We start from the raw sequence: 24271 nt of genomic DNA, 5'->3' as shown, positions 1-24271 counted from the left end.
ACAGTATTCCTTTGTCTCTGTTGGCGGTGATCTAATCAAGAGTGCCGAAAAGTGCTGAAAAAAGCAAGACTGTGTGATAACATATAAACCCTGTGGGGGAAAACAGTTTAGAACTAATATAAAAACCACAATTACTAAAAAAAAATAGGTTGATAACGGTACATTAAATGCTATGAACCCACCATATCTAGGTCAATAAGAATATTGATTATGAATATGATTACTGCATAAAAAATTTTAAATTCCTATTTACCTGTTGTTTCCTAAATTTTCAAGGCAACCTTCAATGAATCTCATTCGAATCTGTCTATCCGTAAACCAACATACTAAGGAACAGAGAAGTTTCTCTGCTTCATTTATTAATCCTTCAGAAAGATTAACCTACAAAAAAATGTATATACATAAAGTTACTGTTTATACTGAATGCATTTTGCTGTAATTTTGTAGTCTTTTGGGTTTATTAAATAACTTACTGCATCATCATCTTGGACTATATCCCACAACAAAGTGTTTCCTTTCTTGCAAACGTTATCCAAATTAATGTCTGTTACAGCATTACTGCTGAATTGATGTTTATGAACTGTAGGTCCTGAAGGGGCAAAATATAACACACTATAGAGCAATGCAGTTGACTGAAATTGTAAAGTGAACTACAGCATTCATAAAGTTAACAAATTCAAAGTGAAGTATAACAATAAATCTCTTCTTACATCACAAGATAAAAACAAGATTAACACAGTTGCTTTATGAATGAGACAGAATAGTACTGTTTAGAGTTTGATACTACTAAAGTAAAATAAGAAAAGTTTTCATAGCCTCTCCACTATTTCATAGCCTCCTCACTATTACTAGTAAGTATGATTAATGTTTTCCACGTCAAGAGAACTATATATAAATATTTGAAACCCAAATTAAACATTAAGAAGAAAATTTAACTGAATTAACTATATAGCCAAGGGACGTTCCTCTAAATGACCTTCTGTAAAGTGTCTTATACCTAAAGATTTTTTTAATTGAGATGATTTACTCAAAACATTCAATTAAATTCAAAGCGTCTATTATAATAATTCAGACTTTGAGTGCCAGACTATGAACTCTCCCTAGCTCTGTTATATTAAGCAAAAATGCTTCATTGTCTTTAACAGCTTTACCATGAAATTTCCCTCTTAAACTGTACATGTACATTGATTTCATTAAAATGAGAACTACGCAACCTTCACCATAATTCTGTTTTAGAACACTTTCACCACCCTAAAGCATTCCCTCATACTTAATTACATTTAATCCCTGATCCCATTCCCGAGCCCTAGTCTGTTCTTCCATCCCCATAAATTAGCCTTTTCTAGAAATTTCATATAAATGGAATCATACAATACGTATGTATAGTCTTATGTCTGACTTTGTTCACTTAGCAAAATGTCTGAGGTTCATCCATGTTGAAGCATCAGTAGTGTGTTCCTTTTAAATAGAATAATAAACAGAATAATATTCCATTATATGAAAAAATTGTTTATATATCTACCAATTACTGAAAGTTTGGATAGTTGCCAGTTTTTGTCTAATATGAATAATGCTGCCATAACACTGATATAACCAGTCTTTGTATAGACATACACTTTCTTTTCTTTAGGGTAAATACTTAGAAGTGGAATTGTTGGGTCATAAGGTAAACACGTATGTTTAAAATTTGAAGAAACTGCCATACTGTTTTTCAACACATAGGTATGGTCGCTCTTTTTAATTTTAGCCATTCTAATAGATATGCAGTAGAATCTCATTCTGGTCTTTAATTTTAATTTCCCTAATGACTAATGATGCTAAGCATCTTTTCATGTGCTTATTAGCCATTTGTGTACCTTCTTTGGTGAAATAAATCAATTCCCAATTTTTAATTAAGTTGTCTTACTACTGAGTTGTAAAAGTTCTTATATGGTCTGGATACAAGCCCTTTATTAGATATATGATTTGCAAATATTTCTCCCAGTTTGTAGCTTGACTTTTTAAGTTTGGGGTTTGTTTGGTTTATTTGTTTTGGTATTTACTTTTTAAAATTAATTTTATTAAAATACAATATAAATACATAAGATCCGGAACATTTCTATCACCCCAAAAAGTTCTCTTGTGTCCCTTTACAATCAATCCCCACCACCAATCACTGAGTAGATGTCAATCATTATAAATTACTTTAGGAAATTTTAGAAGTGCATATAAATGATATACAGTATGTATTCTTCTGTCTAGCTTCATTTGCTTAGAATGTTTTTTGATATTCAGTCATGGTGTTGAACGTATCAGTAGCTCTTTCCTTTTTATTCCAGTGTGAATATACAACAATTTGTTTATCTACCAGTTAATTCCAGCTGAGGTTCATAAATGAAGCAGTTATGAACATTCAGGTACAAATCTTTTTGTGGACGTATGTTTTCATTTCTCTTGGGTAAATACCTAGAATAGGAATTGCTGGGTCATATGGTAAGTACAAGTTTAACTTTAAAAGAAACTGCTAAAACAGTACTCTAAACTGCCTGTACTATTTTAAGCTCCTTCACAGCAATGTATGAGAGTTGTAGTTGCTCTGCATCCTTAGCGTCATTTGATATCATTAAGTCCTTAATTTTTTACCCATCCGAAATGAGTAGAAATATCCAGTTGTAGTTTTAATTTGAATTTCTCAGATGACTGTAGATATTGAACATCTTTTCATGTATTTACTGACCATTTTTATATCTTCATTTATGAAGTAACTAAATTTATTCATACCTGTTGCCCATTTTTAAATTGTATTGTTTGTCTTACTGTGTTGGAAGAGTTCTCTATAGTATTAAATACACAGTAATACAAGGTAGATTTGGAGACCAATAATACATCTAATATTTTGCTCAATTTCTAACTTCATATAGTAAAAAAACATGTACAATACTGAATAAAAGGAAAACAGGTTAAGAATAGAAGAATGGTGAAAATTTAATAAATATGGTATAAAATTAAATTGACCTCAATCTTAACCCATTCATTTCTCAACAACCACAATAACAAAAATGTCAAAACAGGGAATTCCCTGGCAGTCCAGTGGCTAGGTCTCCGCGTTCTCACTGCTGAGGGCCCGGGTTCGGTGCCTGGTCGGGGAACTGAGATCCCGCGAGCCACGCAGCACGGCCAAAAAAAAGGAAAAAAAAAAAAAGTCAAAATAACCTTATCTAGATTATACGCAAGTAACAGTTGAAATCAGAAAGTTGTTGCCAAGATCCACAAATTGCATCTCCAAGTCTGATCGTGGCTTTAAAAGCATAAACCTAATCTATCTGGTTTACTTAGTTTATAATTTACTGGCATCCCAAAACCCATGTCCTAGGCTACTAAGTGCTGATGGTATGTAACTAAGCAAGAGGCTGGATATGGACCTTTAAATTGCCAATTCTAGAACTGTTTTCCCTCTTAATTTTTCTCCCTTTCCTCCTTTATCTCCTCCTATTCTTTAACCTCTTCTAACCTCTATTCTTTAGAGTTTGGTCATGTCCTATCATCTTTTTAAGACTGATTTAGAGTGATTAGAACCATCGTTTTTTGAACATTTTCATCACCCCAGATGAAAGAAACACCTCACCCTTTAGCAGTCACCCCTCCTCTTATTTCTCCCAATCCTCACTAGCCACAGGGAACCACTAATCTATACTTTCTATCTCTACAGATTTGCCTATCTTAGTCCTTTTATATAAATGGAATCATACAACATGTGATTCTGTGTAATCTCCTACTTTTAAGTCCTAAAATTCCTGAATATAAAATCTAATGCAGCCATATATTTTCTCAAATACAAAGCTATAATTTTTATACATATTATTTTTTATTTCTTTTCCTTGTTAAATATCTCTTGATGGAACTGCAGCCTTCATATTCATGATGGAGTATTCATAATAATTTCATTTCCTTGGGGAAAAAAACTATAATATGAAAATTACTTGGCAAAAACACTGAAGTAACAAAACATTGTTGATTCCTTTTAACAATGTGTTATATAAATTATTCCTATTTTAAATAAAGGAATATATTTTACTTACTACAGAACCTTACCTTGACTAAGATGTTCATGGTAAATAGATGCTAAATTGGGAAGATGTTGTTGGAGATGAGATGTTAGCTCTGCATGTGAATTAATCTGAACTAGCTCCTCTTCACACCCAGATTCTTCACCATCAAAATCAGCCATATTTTTTTCTGATTTTGCACTGACCTGGGAGCTGCTGCAACTGACATCATCTGCACTTAGCATATCATCAACCATATGACTGTAACACAGAGAGGAGTACAAAGTCAGCAATTACAAATTTGAACACACATTGTGAATCACAAAAAAATATCTCTCAAAACATTTGGCACAAGTTACAACCCACTCAAGAATAAAGCTACATTTGTTTGTTAACAATATGGAATATTGACAGCTTTACAAAAAATAAAAAGCCCACAAAGTCTGCACTATATATTAATTATACAATATATACCTACATATTATCTGGCTCATCAACACACTTCACTAAAACAACTTCAAAGAGAATAATTTTAGGAAAAACAAAATCAGTAAACTTAACTGTTAGATAATTTTTTTATAAACTCAAATCTTAAAGTGAAACCTTAAAATTTATTTACATTTGTTCATCCAACTGCAGAATCAAATCAGATAAGGAAAAAAATTTCAATTTACAGCTGCAATCTAGATGTGGTTAGTATTAACTGAGCAACTTTTAACTCAATAAACACCTATTAAGCCCTCCCTTCTAAAACATACCATACGGGGTGCTCTAAGGATGTAGAGACAAAATGATAAAAATAACACGAAGAAGAAAAGTTCAGGATTGATTTAGACTCACAAATGGTACCCATACACAGAGAATATGGAAATGGCTAACATAAAAAAAATAAATCATTAGGTCTTTTCAGGTAGAGGGTTGGCGTGAACACTATAAGAGATTTACAATGTACCAAACTGAACATATTACCCTCCTCAGTTTTATGAACTAATTGCTTTGTCTCCAGTATGTCCTGGGGAGAACTCTGAATGTGCATTTCTGTAATGTCAGACCATAAACCAGTGGTTCTCAAACAGAAGGCCAAGGGGACATCTGGCAATGTCTAGAGACAATTTTTGGTTATCACAACTTGGGATATTCCTCTAGTATGTAGGCCTAGAGGCTAGGGATGCTGCTAAACATCCATCCTACAATGCAGAGGGCAGCATTCACATTGCTGTAAATCCAAAACACAGAATTACCTGGCCCAAAACATCAATACTGCCAAGACTAAGAAACATTACTGTAAACTCATATGGGTTAATGATAAGAAGAAAAAGGCAAAGGAAATAAAGTAGGAATATGTATGGATGTGTAGTTCTCCCAACAACCATATTAAATTCTGAAAGGCCTGGCAAATAGTCAGGTTTAAGATAAATCCTGATAAACTACATATCCCTATTTCATCATTAACTCAAATATTACTACTTGCAATGATAGTAATAATAAATAGCAGCTAATATTTATTAAGTTCTTATTATGTGCCAATCATATCAGCCCATGAAATGCTCACAATAAGCCCATGAGATAGGTACTATTGTTTCTATTTTATAGATGAGAAAATGATAGTAAGAACAACTGAGCACCTTGCCCAATACTGTAACACTAGTAAATGACAGAATCACTTACTATTAAACACCATAGGTATATCTCACAGATAATCAAAAAGCTTTATGCTGAGGCTTTATCCTTACTAATATCCTAAAATTAGAATGTGCATAAAATTTCCCTTTTCGTGATCACACTTTAATGGAAGTTTCCACAAGCAATTTACTATCTACTATTAGGCAATTATTACAAGGAGTTGAAGATCTAGATCTGTGTTGTCCAATACAACAGCCACTAGCCACCTGTGGTCACTGCACATGTAAAAAATGGCTGGTCTAAATGAAGATGTTAGGAGTATTAAATATACACAGATTATTAAAGACCTAGTACAAAAAATTTTTTATTAAAAATTTTACACGGATTACATGTGGATATATGATATTTTGGATACTACTGCTTTAAATAAAATTTATAATTAAAATTAATCTTCTCTGTTTCATCTTGCTTTTTAAAATGTGCCCATTAGAAAATTAAAAATTGGGACTTTCCTTGGCGATCCAGTGGTTAAGACTCCATGTCTCCACTGCAGTGGGGCATGGGTTCGATCCCAGGTTGGGGAACTAAGATCCCACAAACTGCAGGGCGTGGCCAAAAATAAATTAATTATGAAAATTTAAAATTACATACTTATGGCATGCATTTTTAGCTTACATTATATTCCTATTGGACAGCACTGATCTAGAATATATCGCAATTGAATAAATATAGGCTATAATTAACTCCCTAAAGGAAATGTAAGCTGTTTTATTTTTAGGTAGACTTACCCATCGTGGTGGTGATGATGGTGGTGGTGGTGGTGGTGATGCTGTGGACCAATAAACTGCCGACAATTAAATAATTCATTCCCAATAGTCTCCCCAAGAAAGTCCCCAGTGCGTGTAATACAAGATTCCTGAGATGCTTGTGCTATATGGGCAGCATTCATTTCCCCTGAAATATCATGTTCTGGGTCTTCAGAGTGTGAACAGGCATCTAGCATTCGTATTCGATTATCTACTGATGACTCAGTGTTAAAAACCAGGTCCTTTCCTGTTCCATTGCTTGTCCCACTTCTTTCTGATGGACCTTGGGAATCCCCTAAGCAAATGCCTGCTTGACTTTCTAATTTCCTGTTCCGATGATCTGTACCACAACTGCTTTTAGAAGGATTATGACCATGATCGTCATCTTCATCTTCTTCTTTAAGGGCTTCAATATCTGCAATGTCTTCTGACTGTACCTCACTGCCAGGGCTCCCTGCTGACTGGCTTGCATGGCTAGAATTCACCTCATTGCTAGATCCATCACTATGTCCGCTACTGCTACCAGGACCACTGCTTCCATCTTCACCACTGTTGGCAGTTTCATCAGAACTTCCCTGCATGGATTCCTATATTTAGAAACAAAGAGACTTAAATAAATATTTAAACTAGTAAGAAAAAAGTAAATGACATTAACACACTGTACTTTTTTAAAAGGCTGCCACAGTTCTGACAAATTTCATTGAACAATACAAAATGGAATTAAAAACTCAAAGAAAAGTAAAGAACCTCAATGATACTTAAAAGATAGGAAAGGCCTCAACTGGCATCATGTTTATATTCCCAGTTCGAAGGATAAACATGGCACAAACCCAAAAATCAAAAAATCTCTTTAAAGCGGGAGGAAAAAGTATTTTCATACCTCTGTATCTGAAAGTCGCTGCTGCACATGTTTGGTTCTATTAATAAGTTGCTCATCCATTTCAATGTCACTGCCTCCACTTTGATGGGTATCGCTGTTATCACTGCTTTGAGGACTGGCTGCAGGTGACCCTATATTAAAATGATGGGGATTTTTTTACTTCTAACTTGTATTAACATGGATCTATCAGAATGTCATAATCCTTTGATTCTTTGATATACCAAAGCTTCATGCTAAGTAGCCAAAAATATAATCTGGAAATATGTTAACATTTGCCAATTATTTCTAAAGAAGATATACATGATTTCAATTAAAAGTCAGGATACTAATGATTTCAGCAAAAAGGGTAAGTAAGATAGACAGGTAGTCAGGATTTACATCTCCTATGCAAAATGAACTTTATGAATGTGATACAAATATATTATATAAAATTAATTAAATCTAGATGATCATCAAAATAAAACTACAAGTCATCTTGCCATACATTTCTAAGACTCAACTTACAAGGTGATGGTGCAGCTCTTCTGAGCTCTTCGTCCTCTGAAGGAAAAGGAAAAAACAGGATGGAAATAATCTAAGTGACTGAATTTCTTTGGGGCACATATCAGTTGTTTTTATTACATAATCAACAAGATATAGGTAGGGAAACCTGCAATAATATAAGTCCCCACCACGTGTCGTAGTACTTGTGGGTGCCTGCACAGGAAAGCCTAAGAAAAGGGTAGTATATGATGTCAGGAAACAAAAAGAGGGGTAAAGCTGATAAACTTGTAGGAAACCCTAGAAAGTTATACATGTAAAAGCACATATAAAATACCTGGAAAGACAGAAAACTTTGAAGTAGAAAACACAGAAAGAGAAATGTATCATTATGTTCTATTCTCAAAATTATTTCTAAAAGAAATCATGTTGACTGGTTTCTAACCAAAAGCTCTAAAGCTTTTATGACATAGTTTTGTTTTTTTCTTAAAAGAACACTAATGAAAGAAGATCCAGTAACTACTGAAACGTTATTGCTGTTAATTGAACAGTAAACCAAAAACATGACCTAACCCCAATTTATTAACGTTTTAAGAAAACCAACACCTCCCTTTCCAACTTATTTCAAAACTGAGATTAAACTGAAACTAATTTGCAGAAACTATTTCAAATTTGAGTTATAAACTATGAACAACTTACTTCAAATTACATTATACTTTACTAACCTTTCTTATTTCCAATGGGAAGATTGGTGTTTAGTAAAGATGCAAAAGAACTCTGTTTAGATAGCTGGGCCTTAGCTGCTAGTGCATTATTCCACAATGCTTTAATTAACATCGATGCCAAGTACAGTGTCTTTAAAAAAAAAAAAAAAGGAGAGGTTGAAATTAGCGGTTTTAGGAAATACTGTAACAAATTTAATATCCTTTTGCCTAACTGAAATGCCAACAGTAATAAACTACAAGTTAAATCATCTGGGTCACAAATAAATTTTCACTTTACAAAAAAAAAAAATTAGTTTTGAATGAATTACCTGTTCAGTATGAACACTTGGTTCAAGAGCTGAGACCAGATTGAGAAGATGTCTAAGTGGTACTGGATCCAAATTCTTGATGAGTGAAGGAAATAAGTCATGTATATACCGACTACAGTGTTTCAGCTAGAAAATAAAAGTAGAGACAACAGTCAAAAATAATCACACTATATAAATAACCTGACACCAAAAAAGTTATATAAGTTTAAAAGTGAAGAAGCTGGCTAGTACACTGATGTTTTTAAATATATTAGTAAAATGTTAATTACCAAATGTCATAAATCGCAGTACATAAAATTGTGAAAATAAAATTCCACTTATGCAGAACTTCACTTTATCCAAGCAAACCACAAGCATAATTTTTTAACCTCAAGAAGGAAGCCTGCAATAAATAGTCTCTGGAATCCAAGTATAAAAAGGATTCCAATTTAATTTAGGAACATATCACTAATATAAAAACAAGTTAAACTGTTAATTAAAATGTAGGCAATAAAAAATAAAATAAATTACAATTAGGAGAGAAAACCAAATAAATATTATTTTTTAAGTGTACAGTGGACCCTTCAACAACATAGGTTTGAATTGCGTGCATCCACTTATACAAGGTTTTGGGGTTTTTTTCCACTAAATACATACTACAGTACTATAATGATCCACAGATATGGAACTGTGGATACGGAAGGCTAACTGTAAAGTTACACATGGATTTTCGACTGTGCAGAGAGCTGGCATCCCTAATCCCCATGTTGATCAAGGATTGACTGTATTATATTTCTCACATTAAGTGGTTATAAAGTATTTATATAACATGGTCATTAATTGAAATACAGTACAAAATAGAAACCCCTTTATAATCAAGGTCTTCATAATATAAACTAGGAAAGTCTCCTTTGTTATACTAAACAGAATTATGTAAATATGAGGGAAAATATAATATTTACAAAGATATGACTAGTAAATATTACAATGTCATGTAAAATAAGCATCTTTTACGGCTACAAAGGTGCTAACTGCTAAATCAAGATACAGCAACAAATCTGACTTGGTCAGAAATACCCAATTTCAGGACTCCAAAGGTAAAATGTATCCTACTTATCTACAATACATAAAAAGTCTATAAGAAAATGTAGATTTTTCTATTCTAAAACACTGACTTTTATATTTTTCAGGTATAAATCATATAAACTCTCTTCTACTGCATCATCTTATCAGGGTAAATATAACCTAATTTTAAAACAGAAGGTAAAATAAAATAACACTGGAAGAATTCCTCTACGTTGAGGTAACTTCTAATAAACTACACTATCTACTTCAATGCTACTATTAAATTCAACAGTGTTCTTTACACAACTGCAGTACTTTAAGACCAAAAACATCATTTGATTTTGAGAAGTGAATCATCAATTATAAGTCTGCTGATTTTACAGATCTCACCTAAGAATATTTTAATATAGTATTAATTAACATTATAATTGGACTGTACTAACAGTTTATACTTGCTTTTTGTCAAGAAGTAACTATCAGATTTACACTTTTCCTAATGAAAATGTGATTAAAACATACTGTGTGATAAATTCCTGATTTGTACCAGCGTAAATATTAATAAAATGGGATTTTCATAATAGATATAATTTTGGTTATTTTTAAGTAACAAGACCCATAAGAGATAATTATGTAATCCTGTAACTGAGGCAAAAGACACATAAGGCTCTTTTCAAGATGCACTTTATGAAGACACATCCAAAAGTCAGGAAAAAAATATTAAGATTGACAGCGTTAGTTCCTGGTAAAAATGGTAGTGTGGAGTTGGTTCAGACGCTTAACTAGTTATTGAAAAGAAAAGAGAAGAAAAGAATGTCAGGGAAGATGGCAGAGCAGGAAGTACCAGGAATCCAGCTCTGTACCTAGAAAGCAACTGTACTACTAGCAGAAACTGTCTGATGTAACTACTCTGAAACTCTGGAATAGCCAATTTGAACTCTTGTGCTCCCAAAGGAAAGCCTGGCTGGTAAACTGTTGTTAATGTTGGCCAATTTCAGCCTTCAGTGTGATAGCAGCTATCCATTTCCTACTCCTTGACCCTATGGCAGGCAGCTGTGGGGACAGCAATATGTGACTCTGGTACAGTTTGTTGGAGCCATGGGTGGGCAATAATGATCTTGTCCAAATAATAATGTCCAAATAACAAACTTCTGTGTTCTGAATTCGGATTACTACATCTGATGGGTGAGGTATGGGCACAGAGGTTAGCTGCCATTGTTTCAACCCAAATCAGCGAGATTGACTACTGGGGGAATTAAAGGAGCCACACCAGGGTTTTTTTTAGACATTCAATAACAACCAAATATGTAGAACAATTTAGAAAGGTACTGTACATTCCCAGGGAAAGACACAGCTCAGAAAAATACCTGAAAAGACCATGAGCTTTCACATTAGATCATTTTTAGGCTAGGGATCAATTAAAAAAGAACAAACTCCGAGAAAAGAAGAGAATCTCTTTTCCAAAGTTACCATACTATAAAATTCAATGTTTTCAACCAAAAAAAGAAGAAAACCAACACAAAGTATAAAAAGAAACAGGAAAATATGGCCCATCCAAATAAATAAAATAAATCAACACAAATGTACCCGTCATTTGTAGAATGCGCACCCATAGGAATTACTAGACAAAGACCTTAAAACACCTTCCCTTAAAGATGTTAAAAGAGCTCAAGGAAAAGGATGAAGACTGGAAAACAATGCATGAACAAAATAAGAATATCATTAAGAAGACAGAAATTATAAAAAGGAGCCAAAAAGAAACGCTGAAAAGTAAAATAACTGAAATAAAAAATACACTAGAGGGGCTCAAAAGCAGATCTGAGCAAGCAGAAGAATAAGCAAACTTGAAAACAGGACAACTGAAGAAAATAGGACAACTGAAATTACTGAATCTAAGGAACAGAAAGAAAAAAGAATGAAGAAAAGTGAAGAGAGTCTAAGGGACCTGTGGGACACCACTCAGTCTACCAATACACTCATTGTAGCAATCCCAGAGGAAAAGAAAGGTACACAAAGTATATTTAAAGAAATAATGGCCAAAAGCTTCTCAACTTGAGGAAAGACGTAAGTCTACAAATCCAAAAAGTTCAACACACTCCCAGTAGGATAAACTCAGAGAGTTATACCAAGAGATATTATAATCGAACTGTTAAAAGCCAAAGACAATAAACTAATCGTGAAAGCAGGAAGAGATAAGCAATTCACATAAAACAGATACCCTATAAGACTATCAGCCAATTTCTAATTACAAACCTTGGAAGCCAGAGGAAGAAGTATGATATATCAAAGGGTGAGAGAAAAAACTTTCAACTGAGAATTCTACAATTGGCAAAATCTGTCCTTGAATAATGAGAAATTAATACATTTCCAGATAAACAAAACTAGACCTACAACTAGACCTGCCCTGCAAGAAATGCAACAGGAAGTCCTTCAGAATAAAATGAAAGGAAGCTAGACAACAGTGAAGAAATAAACATCTCTGTAAAGGTAAATATACAGACAATTAAAAGCTAGTATTATTATAGTTTTCATTTCTAACTCCATTTTTTAATTCCTACATGATTTAAAGAACAAAAACAAGAAAAATTATTATTATTCTACACAACTGGGCACAAATTATATAAAACTGCCATCTGTGATATTAATAACAAAATAAGGGGGATGGAGCTGTACAGAAACAAAGTTTTCGTATGGTATTTAAATTGGCATAAATTCAAATTAGATTGTAAAAACTTCAATATGTCAAATGTAATTACCACTTTATACACAAAATATCTATAAAATACACACAAAAGGAAATGAGAACGTAATCAAAATATTTCACTATAAAAAAATCAACTAAAAAAAGAAGGCAGTAATGGAGGAAAATAATGGACAAAAATACTATAAAGACCTATAAAAAACAAACAGAAAAATGGCAGAATTAAACTCCTCTTTGAGTAATTATTTTAAATATAAATGGTTTGGGGAGAGAGATAAATTAGGAGTTTGGAGATTGAAATATACACAATACTATATATAAAAAGTAGATAATTAAAAAGGACCTACTGTATCGCACAGGGAACTATACTCAATATCTTATAATAACCTATAATGGAAGAGAATTTTAAAATATATATATTTATATATATGTATAACTGAATCACTTTGCTGTATACTTTGCTGAAACTAACACAACACTGTAAGTCAACTATATTTCAATAAAAATGTTTTTAAAATAAATAAATAGTTTAAACACTCCATTCAAAAGACAAAGAACAGCAGAATGGATTAAAAAACGTGATACAAATATACAATGTCCTCAAGAGATTCATTTTACATCCAAAGACACAAACTGGAGAGGATGGAAAAAGATATTATTCCATGTAGATAATGAGCAAAAGAAAGCTGGGCTGACCATACTAAAATCAAGTAGTTTTAATTTTTTAAAAGTTACTAGAAAAAGAAGAATTATCACATACTCCAACAACCCCACTCCTGGGTATATATCCAAGAGTTAAAAGTGGGATTTCAAAGAGATATATTTGCACACCCATGTTCACTACAGCATTTCTTACAGCAGCTAAGACATGAAAGCTGCACAAATGCCCATCAACAAATCAATGTATAAATACAATGTGGCACATACATACAACAGAATATAATTCAGCCAAAAAGGGAAGGAAATCCTGTCACATGCCACAGCGTGGGTGAACATGGTGAACATGGGTGAACTTTGAGGACATTATGCTGAGTGAAATAAGCCAGTCACAAAAGGACAAATACTACAGGATTCCACTAATATGAAATATATAGACAGAATGATGGAAGCAGAGTCAAATGATGGATACCAGGAGATGTGAGGAAAGAGAATTGGGGAGTTGTTGTTCAATGGGTGCAGGCTTTCAGTTTTGGAAGATGAAAAAGTTCTAGAGATCTGTTACATAACAATATGAATATAATTAACACCATTAGAATTTTTTAATGGTTCAGAGGGTAAATTTCATGGGTTTTTTTTCCCTACCACAGTTAAAGATTTAAAAAAAAAAAAGGTTAACAGAGACAAAAGGTAACATCATTCATTAATAAAAGGTTCAATATAGCAAGAATATATAATAAACACTGAAGAAAAAATTGACAGAAATTAAGGGAGAAATAGAAAGTTCTACAATAATAGTTGTAGATGTCAATAACCCACTTCAATAATGGATAAAACAACTAGACAGAAGAAAAGAAAGGAAAGAGAAAACTCGTAGAGCACAATAAACCAACTACACCTAACAGACATATAGAGAGAACACTCCACAAAACAACAGCAGAAAACATTCTTTTCTAAAGAATGTATTCTTTTCTAAAATACAGTTTTCCAGGACAGACCATATGTTAGGCCACAAAACACGTCTCAAGAGGTTTAAAAAGATACGTGTTTTCTCTGGCCACAAAAGGATGAAGTTAAGAAATCAATACTAGAAGGAAAACTAGAAATTTTACAAATACATGGAAATTAAATAATACATTCTTAAACAACCAATAGGTCAAAGAAAAAAATGACAAGGGAAATCAGAAAATATTTAGCAACAAATGACTTGAAAAAACAACAAAACAAAATACATGGGATGCAAAAAAGCACTGCACAGAAATTTATTAAATGTAAATGTAAATTTAAAAAGATCTAATTATCAACAACCTAATTTTATCATTTAAGGAACCAGAAAAATAATAAACTAAACCCAAAGCTAAAAGAAGGGAAATAATAAAGATGAGAACACAGATAAATAAAATACAGATTAGGAAAACAATTTTAAAAAATTAACAAAACCAATAGTTGGTTCTTCTGAAGATTCACAAAATAACAAACATTTTGCTAGACTGACTAAAAAATATTTTTAGAAGAGGAGAGAGAAGATGTAAATAGCTAAAATCAGAAATGAAAGTGGGATATTACTACCAAACTTAGAGGTTAAAAAAAAATTATAAGAAAATACCATGAACAACTGTATGCCAAAAAAAATTCCTCACAAATTACCTAAATTGACTCAAGAAGAAAAGGAAAATGTCAATAGAGCTTTAACAAGAGACGGAGTCAGTAATCAACCTCCCAACAAAGTACTAAAATACATGGTCTTAACTAGTGAACTCTACCAAACATTTATAGAAAAATTATCACCAATCCTTCTCAAACCCTCCCCCCAAACTGAAGAGAATGAAATACTTCCTAACTCATTCTATGAGACTAGCACTGACCTGGTACCAAAGCCTTCATTAAGAATAGAAAATCACAGAGCAATATCTCTTCCAATGATACTAAAGTTCTCCAAAAAATATTAGCAAATCAAATACAACTGCATATTAGCAAATCAAATACAACTGCATACTAAAAGAATTTTCACTGTGACCAAGTGAGATTTACTACAGGAATACAAGGGTAGTTCAATAAGAAAAACATTTACTGTAATACATCCTATTAATAGAAAGGAAAAAAGCCATATAATCTTCTCAACTGATGCAGAAAAGGCATCTGACAAAAATCCAACACCTTTTCATGATAAAAACTCTCAGAACTTTAAGAATAAAGAAAACGTCCACAGCCAACATCACACTCAGTACCCAATGACTGAAAAAATTTCCCCTAGGATCAGGAACAAGACAATGATGCTCGCATTCATCACTGCCGTTCAACACTATATAGAAATTCTAGCCAGAGATATCAGACCACAAAAATAAATAGCAAATCAACTGGAAAGGAAGATGTAAAACTATTCATAAATGACATGATTTTATACATATAGAAAGCTAGTAGAGCTAATAAGCAAATTCACAAAGTTATACAGTACAAGCTCAACAAGCAAAATTCAGCTGTTTCTATATACCAGCAGTGAAATACCTGACAAGAAATTTAAGATAGCAATTCCATTTACAATAGCATACAAAGAATAAATACTCAGAAATGAAACAAAGTAGGTGAAAGACCTGTACAGTGAAAACTACCAAACACGTCTCAAAGAAATTAATGATTTAAATAAATGGAAAGACATCCTATGTTCATGAATAGGAAGACTTAACATTGTTAATACTACCTAAAGCAATCTACGGATTCATCACAATTCCTATCAAAATTCTAAGAGCCTTTTGGCAGAAATGGAAAATCCAGTGCTCAAATCCATATGGAATTGGAAGGAGTTCTGAAAAGCCAGAAACAATCTTCAAAAAAAGACTTTGAAACACAACAAAAATAGAGTAATTAAAACAGTGTGGCAATGGCGTAAAGACAAACATAGAACAATGGAGTAGAATAGAGAACCCAGAAATGTAACCTCACATAAATGGTCAAATGATTTTTCAACAGTGCCAAGACCATTCAACGGAGAAAGGACAGGTTTTTCAAAAAAAAAAAAAAAAAAAAAAAAGGTGCTCAGAAAACTGGATACTCACATGCAAAAGAGTTAATATAGACCTTTACCTTATCCCCCACACAAAAATTAACTCAAAATGGATCAAAGAGCTAAACTCAGGATATATATAAAACTTTTTTAAGAAAACACTGGATAAAATCTTCACAACACTCGATTTGACAACGGTTTCACTTGTATGACACCAAAAACACAGGCAACAAAAGAAAAAATATATAATAAATCAGACTTCATCAAAAATTAAGACTTTTTTTTTTGAGCTGTGTCGGGTCGGGTCTTAGTTGCATCACATGGGATCTTTCGTTGCGGCACGAGGTTTCTTCATTGCAGTGCTCAGGCTTCTCTCTAGTTGTGGCATGCAGGTTTTTTCTTTCTCTAGTTATTATGTGCAGGCTCCAGGGCATGTGGGCTCTGCAGTTGTGGTGCATAGGCTCCAAAGTGCATGTGCTCTGTAGTTTGTGGCACTCAGGCTCTCTCATTGAAGCGTGCAAGCTCAATAGTTGTGGTGTGCAGGCTTGGCTGTCCTGCAGCATGTGGGATCTTAGTTCCCTGACAACAGATTGAACCCGCGTCCCCTGCATTGCAAGGCCGATTCTTTACCACTGAACCACTAGGGAAGTCCCCAAATTAAGACTTTTTTGTGCATCTAAGGGTACTTTCAAGAAAGCAAAAGACAACTTACAGAGCTGGAGAAAATATTTGCAAATTACGTTATCTGATAAGAGATTAATATCCAGACTATATAAAGTACTCCAAAAACTTAACAGAAACTCTCAAACCACCCAATTCAAGAACAGGCAAAGGATAAACATTTCTGGGACTTCCCTGGGGACGCAGTGGTTAAGAATCCGCCTGCCAATGCAGGGACACTGGTTTGAGCCCCGTGCTGGGAAGATCCCACATGTCGCTGAGTAACTAAGCCCGTATGCCATAACTACTGAGACTGCGCTCTAGAGTGCACAAGTCACAACTACTGAGCCCACATGCCACAACTATTGAAGCATGCATGCCTAGAGCCTGTGTTCTGCAACAAGAGAAGCCACTGCAATGAGAAGCCCGCGCATTGCAAGGAAGAGTAGTCCCTGCTCGCCACAACTAGAGAAAAGCCTGTGTGCAGCAACGAAGACCCAACGCAGCCAAAAGTAAATTAATTTTTTTTAAAAAAAGGATAACCATTTCTCCGAAGAAGATGCACATATGACCAATAAGCACATGAAAGGCTGCTCAACATCATTAGTCATTAAGATGCAAATAAATGCAAATTATAACCACAATTAGATACCACTTCATAACTACTAGGATGGCTAAATTTTTTTAAAAAGACAAAAGTGTTGACAAGGATGTGAAGTAATTAGAACCTGCCTGTATTGCTGCTGGGATGTAAAATACTGCAGTTGCTACAGGTTAAACCTAGATTTACCATATGACCCAAAAGTTCTACCCTGAGGTACATATACAGATGAACTGAAAGCAGAGATTCAAACATGTATTTGTACATCCATGTTCATAGAAGTAATTATCTACAATAAACATCCAAAAGGTGGAATTGACTCAAATGTCCACTGATGGATAAATGGATCTAAATGTGGTATATACATACAATGGAATATTATTTATCATAAAAAGAAAAATTTTATATATGCTATAACATGGATGAACCCTGAAAAAACTGTGTTTAGTAAAATAAGCCAGACACAGACAAATACTGTATGACTCCATCAAATGAGGTACCTAGAATAGGCAAGTTCATACAGACACAATGTAGAATGGAGGAAACTAGAAGCACCCTGGGAAGGAGGAATGGAGAGTTATTGTTCAACAGGTACAGAGTTTTTACTGGGGAGGATGTCAAAGTTTTGGATACAGACAAATGATGGTTAAAAAAACACTGTGAATGTATTTAATGCCACTGAACTGTACACTTACGAATGGTTAAAATGCTAAATTACTGGTTAATTATGTTGTATATATTTGTACCACAATAAAAAATTTTTAAATAAAAGAAAAAATATATGTTAAAGGCCATCAACCAAAAACTCAAAACAAGTTAAAAAGAAAAACCCTCATGGGATTTATGAACACCTGAACATGAGAGAAATATTCTACCAACAAAAAATGATAGGATATTATCTTTGTAAAATATTAAAAATAAAAGTTGTTTGTTCAGAAAACGACTACTCTTCATGTATACTACACAGTTCTGATGGAAAACAAAAGAGTGGCTCTAGTAATATGATATTCAATCAAACTCTTCAAGTACAAAGAAATCAGACATCTCAAGTGTGTAGAAACCCAGAACAAAATATCCATAAATTTCTCTTCAGAGACCGGGGGTGTAGATAATTGAGAGGACAGGACTGCCAGTTGACCTTTGAACTAAAACTGGGGAAGCAGCGGCTCCTCACTACCCTCCATCATTAGAATATATGTTCGGCCTGCCTGCCATTCCCAAAGTGGGAGCTACTCCCAGGACATAACCTTGAGAGAGAGTAAGGGGTTGAGACCATCTGGATAGTATTTATGCCTAAACCCAATTAAGGCCTCTCTTATAAACTTGTAAGATTTGACAGGTGAGTGCAGAGATCTACTCATCTTGCAGCCACTGAAGACAAGCCTCATAAGTTAAGTTCCCTTGCTTATTAAACCTGCCACCTACCAATCTGGAGTGATCTCTCTGCCTCTTTCTTCAGTTTCTCCCTGACCTCTGTATACAGGGCCAGTTTATAAACCAACAAGGGAAAACAAAAGTCTACTCTGTGAATTATACGAGAATAAACACAAATTAACCCTGGAATAAGGAAAAAGGAATGAGAAAAACAGAAATGAAGGAAAAGAATATGTGGTAAATCATATAGCTAAATACAAAATTAATATTAAACAACTGTGGAAATTATAATTTATAGTATAGAACTTAAAAGTTACATAATTTGATAAAATAAAAATAACATAATAAAAACTGCAAGTGGAAAATGAGGAGAGAAAAATGATGAGAATTTCCTCATCTTCCACAGAGGAAAATCAATCGTTACTGTATTTTAGAATGAAAAGAAACACACCCACAAAGAAAATGAGCATCAATAATAGGTATGAGGGACTTCCCTGGGGTACAATGGTTAAGACTCCATGCTCCCAATGCAGGGGACACAGGTTCAATCCCCGGTCAAGGAACTAAGATCCGTATGCCGCAGAGTGCAGCCAAAAAAAAAATTACTATTAATAATAATAGATATGAGATTTCAACAAATTTCTGAATGACTGAAATGAATGGGAATACATTTTTAAATGTACAGGTAGAGAAAGCTGTAGCTCAGAATAATTTGTCAGTGAGCTGCAGAGGAGATAGGTCTATCTTCCCACTGTAACTGGGAAAATTTCTGAACTCATCTGAGTACCAGATCTGATGGACAGCAGGAGTGAGACATGAACATGAAATCCTCTGTTTTCTCATTCCTTCCTCTGTCTCCCATTCCCAGGAGTCCATCTGAGAGCTGTAATGGAAAAATATTTCACAACACTCAAGAACATCTAGGCCACTTACCAGTCGTCTTCCTTAAGTATGGACAGCAAAGGCATATGAAAAGACCCAACAACATAAAAGAAAGAATACAGTACAGACAAGAGGTTTGAATATGTAATACAAGAAGGAATCATCATTCATATTAACAGCTCCTAAAAAAGCAGGAATGAATAGAATTCAAATCATAAGATGTAACATAGAGGCAGATACTGCAGTGGCCAGATTATAATTCAAGTACAATCATAACTTCACATGTTAACAGTATGCAATGTCTCATAAATCAGTAATCTAGGGCTTCCCTGGTGGCGCAGTGGTTGAGAGAGTCCGCCTGCCGATGCAGGGGACACAGGTTCGTGCCCCGGTCCGGGAAGATCCCACGTGCCGCAGAGCGGCTAGGCCCATGAGCCATGGCCGCTGAGCCTGCGCGCCCGGAGCCTGTGCTCCGCAACGGGAGGGGCCACAACAGTGAGAGGCCCGCGTACCGCGAAAACAAACAAACAAACAAAAAAAACAGTAATCTAAATGTGTGTACAAATATACATGCAGAAGCTAATAAACGAGAGTGTATATCAGCATTTCTAAAATTAGTCATCACATAAACCCTTTGAGAATCTAATGAAAATTATGAACTATTTCCCCTCAAAATATACATAATGCACATTTGAATCAGATGATATTTAAGTTCCTTCTAAATCCTAGGGAATTTTACTTCTGTCATTGAGACATGAAAATCTATTCCCAAAAAGCTATTAGCTGCATTTTAAGATAAGATGATTATCTCAGGAAGTTACATAAATTTATGTGTAAGTTCTTCAAATATGGAAAGCATTTAACAATAAATTCCAATACAGTGGAAAGATTCTGAAGTTTATTTATTTGATGTCCTATGACTAAAAGATTTTATGGTGAGAGGGTATGAAGAGGGAGATGTAGAGAGGTAACTCAGTCAAACCAGAATAATAAGTAACTTTAAACGGCAGAGAAAGTCATTTAAATGTCTAAATGTTTACTGTTTACTTTATACACTAGTTTTTACATGTACTGAAAAATTAATAAATACATGTAAAATTTTCACAGTCTACATAAACATAGACAATAAAAGTCTCCATCTACTTCAGGTCACTTCCCCAAAAGCAAACCTGTGAAATTTTCTTGTCTGATTTTCCAAAATAGTTCCAGACAGTCACAAGTACAAAGAGTACATATACGTGTATGTACATCCCCTTTTTATAACTGTTTTAATACGCAGTGAAAGAATACACTGTGTACTTGCTGTCTTCTCTTAATAAAATAACTACTGTTTTAGACAAAATAATAAATATTTAATAGTGTTTAATAAAAATATTTCTTGGAGGTTGTTCCACATAAGCATAATACAGCAACTTCAGTCCTTCTCTTGGCCACAGAACATTCTATTAAACAGATTTCCCAAAACTTATTTAACTAGCCCTACAGTGACAGACATTCGTGATCTGCTAGTGTAGTTAATGTTGTATCAAACATCTTCATGTACATGTATCTAGAGGATAAATTACCAGAAAGAGAACTGCTATACTGTTCTCCTAAAGCTATACCACACTCTGGTCAATACAGTGTATTGTTAAACATAATGAGAATTACCCAATATATGAAAATGCTATTATGTTAGCTGAACTTACATCTAATTATAATCAAAGACAAGCATTTTTCAAATATTTATAAACCACTTGTTTTTTCCCAATCAATTTCCCGTTTATCACCTTTGTCTTTTTTCTCCTTGGATTCCAATGTAAGAGTTGTGATACAAACAATGAAAAAACCAGCAGCCAATCCAATTATTACTGGCTGAAGTGTGTGTACCAAGTGAGCAAAGTGACCTCAAAAACTTACTCCAGAGGGAAGGGAAAAAAAACTCACGCAAGACTCTGTATGAAACCAACCAACCCTGGACACTTGGAAGCCAGTTACAGTTGGTGCTCAAATAAAAAGAACTCAAAATGTAAAAATTCCTGATAATTCTATATCTGTGGTATATTCAAAAGTAAAGCAGTAACAAAACACAGAAACACCCAAATAAAATGACCTTTAAAATATACTTATTTAATCTTGTTAAACTAACTTTTATAGATATTTTAAGTTGTTTCAGACTGTATCACAGATTATGCCAGAATTTTTAAATCATTTCCTTATTAGGTTACTTGAAACTCTTGCTAGGGTAAAACACTAAAAGTTTTAATACACCGTATTATTAATTATAAATTTGATGAATTTCACCTTCAATAAACAGTGCTTCACTATTCTTAGTTATTTATTCTATATTACTTACCATATCACTGTTCTCATATTTTGCTTGCCTTGCTATGAACAAAACAAAATTTAAAAATCTACTAAAAAGAACATTTTCTGAAAGTTATGAAAGAGAACTTCCTAAGTATTTTAGGATTACTCTGAAATATGAACTGCTTCATTAATGTGTTAAAATGATAATGATGTATAAATAGACAATATTAAATATGAGAATTTAAAAAAACTATATTGAAAAATTACCACAACCAATATTAGGTTTCAAGGCACACAATTATTAAAAATCAAAAATTTGAAAATGCTTAAGTATATAAAAAGTATATATGCAATGATCATTAAGTATAAGGAAGAAATAAAGTATAATGGACGAAAGCAAGTAATATAAGGGGAGAAATGGCTATTTTAATAGCAATAATAAAATTAAAATCCTAAACAAAAAATCCTTAAGAATTAGCTTAACATGAAATAAAATCTATACACAAATAACTCTGAAATGCTGAATGAAACAAAATAAAACAAATGGCATATCGTGTTTTGGATAGGAAGACAACTTCACCTCTCAAAATAATCATTATAACAGTAAAAACAACAATATTTTTAAAGAAGAATCAATGCTAAAATTCACATGGAAAAATAAGAGACATAAAGATTCTTTTAAAAAAATATAAGGAGAAACAATCAGCCTTGCCAGATAATAAGAAATATTACATAGACACAAGGGGGAAAAAGAAAATACATTAGTATAAAACCAAGGACTAGCAAATGTCTTCTTGATGGCCCAGACAATAAATATTTTAAGATTACAGGTGATATGGTCTCTGTTACAAATATTGCACTCTGCCACTGCAGTGTGGAAGCAGCCACAGACAAAAATATGAAAAAGAATAGGCAAGGCTAAGTTGCAAGAAAACCATTTACCAAATCAAGTGGCCAGCCCACAGGTCATAAGTTTACCAATCTCTGATATATAGATCATGACTAGATATACCAATAGGTCAGTCTACAAAGTCCAGAAATTGACCCAGTCAAGATAAAACTGGTATCTCAAATCAGTGAGGAGAAGAAGAATTACTGAACAAATGGAATGGGGACAACTATATAACCAAAAAATGGGGGGAAAATGTTGGATACGTACATGACCCTTTGAACCATGATAAATTCCTATTGGATCGAAGATTAAAATATAAAATTGAAACAAAATGTACAGAAAAGAACTAAAGAGGAATTTTCTTGTAATCTTGAAATGCATTTCAAACCATAACACAAAAGCCACAGGCCATGAAAACTTCAACCACAAGTGTGAAACCACAAACTTGAAACTCAACTGCAAAAACCACCTTAACTAAAACAGCAAGAAGACATCAAAGCAGAATGTAGGCATAACTCATAACACAAACAAAAGTCTGATTTCACTGATATATAAAGATCTCCTACAAAAAAGAAACTAAGTAAAGCAACTGATAAATGTCAAAGAATATAAACATCACCAGAAAAGGAAACAAAAAGGGTTGTTAAGCACAAGATTTTCAACCTGATTCATACAAAAGAAATCCGAATTTAAAACATCAATGAAAACACTTTTCACCCATCAGTTTAGCAAATAAAAAGAAGTTTAAGAACATGATTTTAAAAAAGAAGAAAAAAAAAAGATCTAGCAGCCTATTCACTTCTCTGCAGGACTCTCCGCTTCAGCTGGCTCTGGTCCCCTTCCACAAGCTGTGTGGCTGACAGAGTCTTGGTGCTCCAGCCTGATGTCAGGTCTCAGCCTCTGAGATGGGAGAGACAAGTTCAGGACACTGGACCACCAGAGACCCCCCCAGCCCTATGTAATATCAATCAGCAAGAGCTCTCCCAGAGATCTCCATCTCAATGCTAAAACCCAGCTCCATCCAACGGCCAGCAAGCTCCAGTGCTTGATGCACCATGCCAAACAACTAGCAAGACAGGAACACAACCCCACCCATTAGCAGAGAGGCTGCCTAAAATCATACTAAGTTCACAGACAACCCAAAACACACCAACGGATGCGGTCCTGCCCACCAGAAAGACAAGATCCAGCCCCACCACCAGAACACAGGCACCAGTCCCCTCCACCAGGAAGCCTACACAAGCCACTGAACCAACCTCACCCACTGGGGGCAGACACCAAGAACAACAGGAACTACGAACCTGCAGCCTCTGAAAAGGAGACCTC

The 24271-nt window shown here is 33.9% G+C and overlaps 1 protein-coding gene across 1 annotated transcript in view; it reads right to left on the bottom strand.

The window, feature by feature from the left end:
- Positions 1 to 24271, bottom strand: part of USP34 (ubiquitin specific peptidase 34) — a 231927-nt gene that overhangs the window by 124318 nt on the left and 83338 nt on the right. Inside the window, exons 11-18 of the mRNA XM_060169925.1 lie at positions 8848 to 8973; positions 8540 to 8669; positions 7839 to 7874; positions 7335 to 7465; positions 6437 to 7041; positions 4072 to 4286; positions 474 to 589; positions 254 to 381 (exon numbers count right to left, since the gene is read on the bottom strand). Coding sequence (XP_060025908.1) covers positions 254 to 381; positions 474 to 589; positions 4072 to 4286; positions 6437 to 7041; positions 7335 to 7465; positions 7839 to 7874; positions 8540 to 8669; positions 8848 to 8973 — 1487 coding nt within the window. The remainder of the gene's footprint in view (positions 1 to 253; positions 382 to 473; positions 590 to 4071; positions 4287 to 6436; positions 7042 to 7334; positions 7466 to 7838; positions 7875 to 8539; positions 8670 to 8847; positions 8974 to 24271) is intronic.

Source organism: Lagenorhynchus albirostris, chromosome 13, assembly GCF_949774975.1.
Source record: "Lagenorhynchus albirostris chromosome 13, mLagAlb1.1, whole genome shotgun sequence".
NCBI lineage: Eukaryota > Metazoa > Chordata > Mammalia > Artiodactyla > Delphinidae > Lagenorhynchus > Lagenorhynchus albirostris.
Note: the sequence above shows the minus strand (reverse complement) of the source record. Positions and strands in the feature narration are given on the sequence as shown.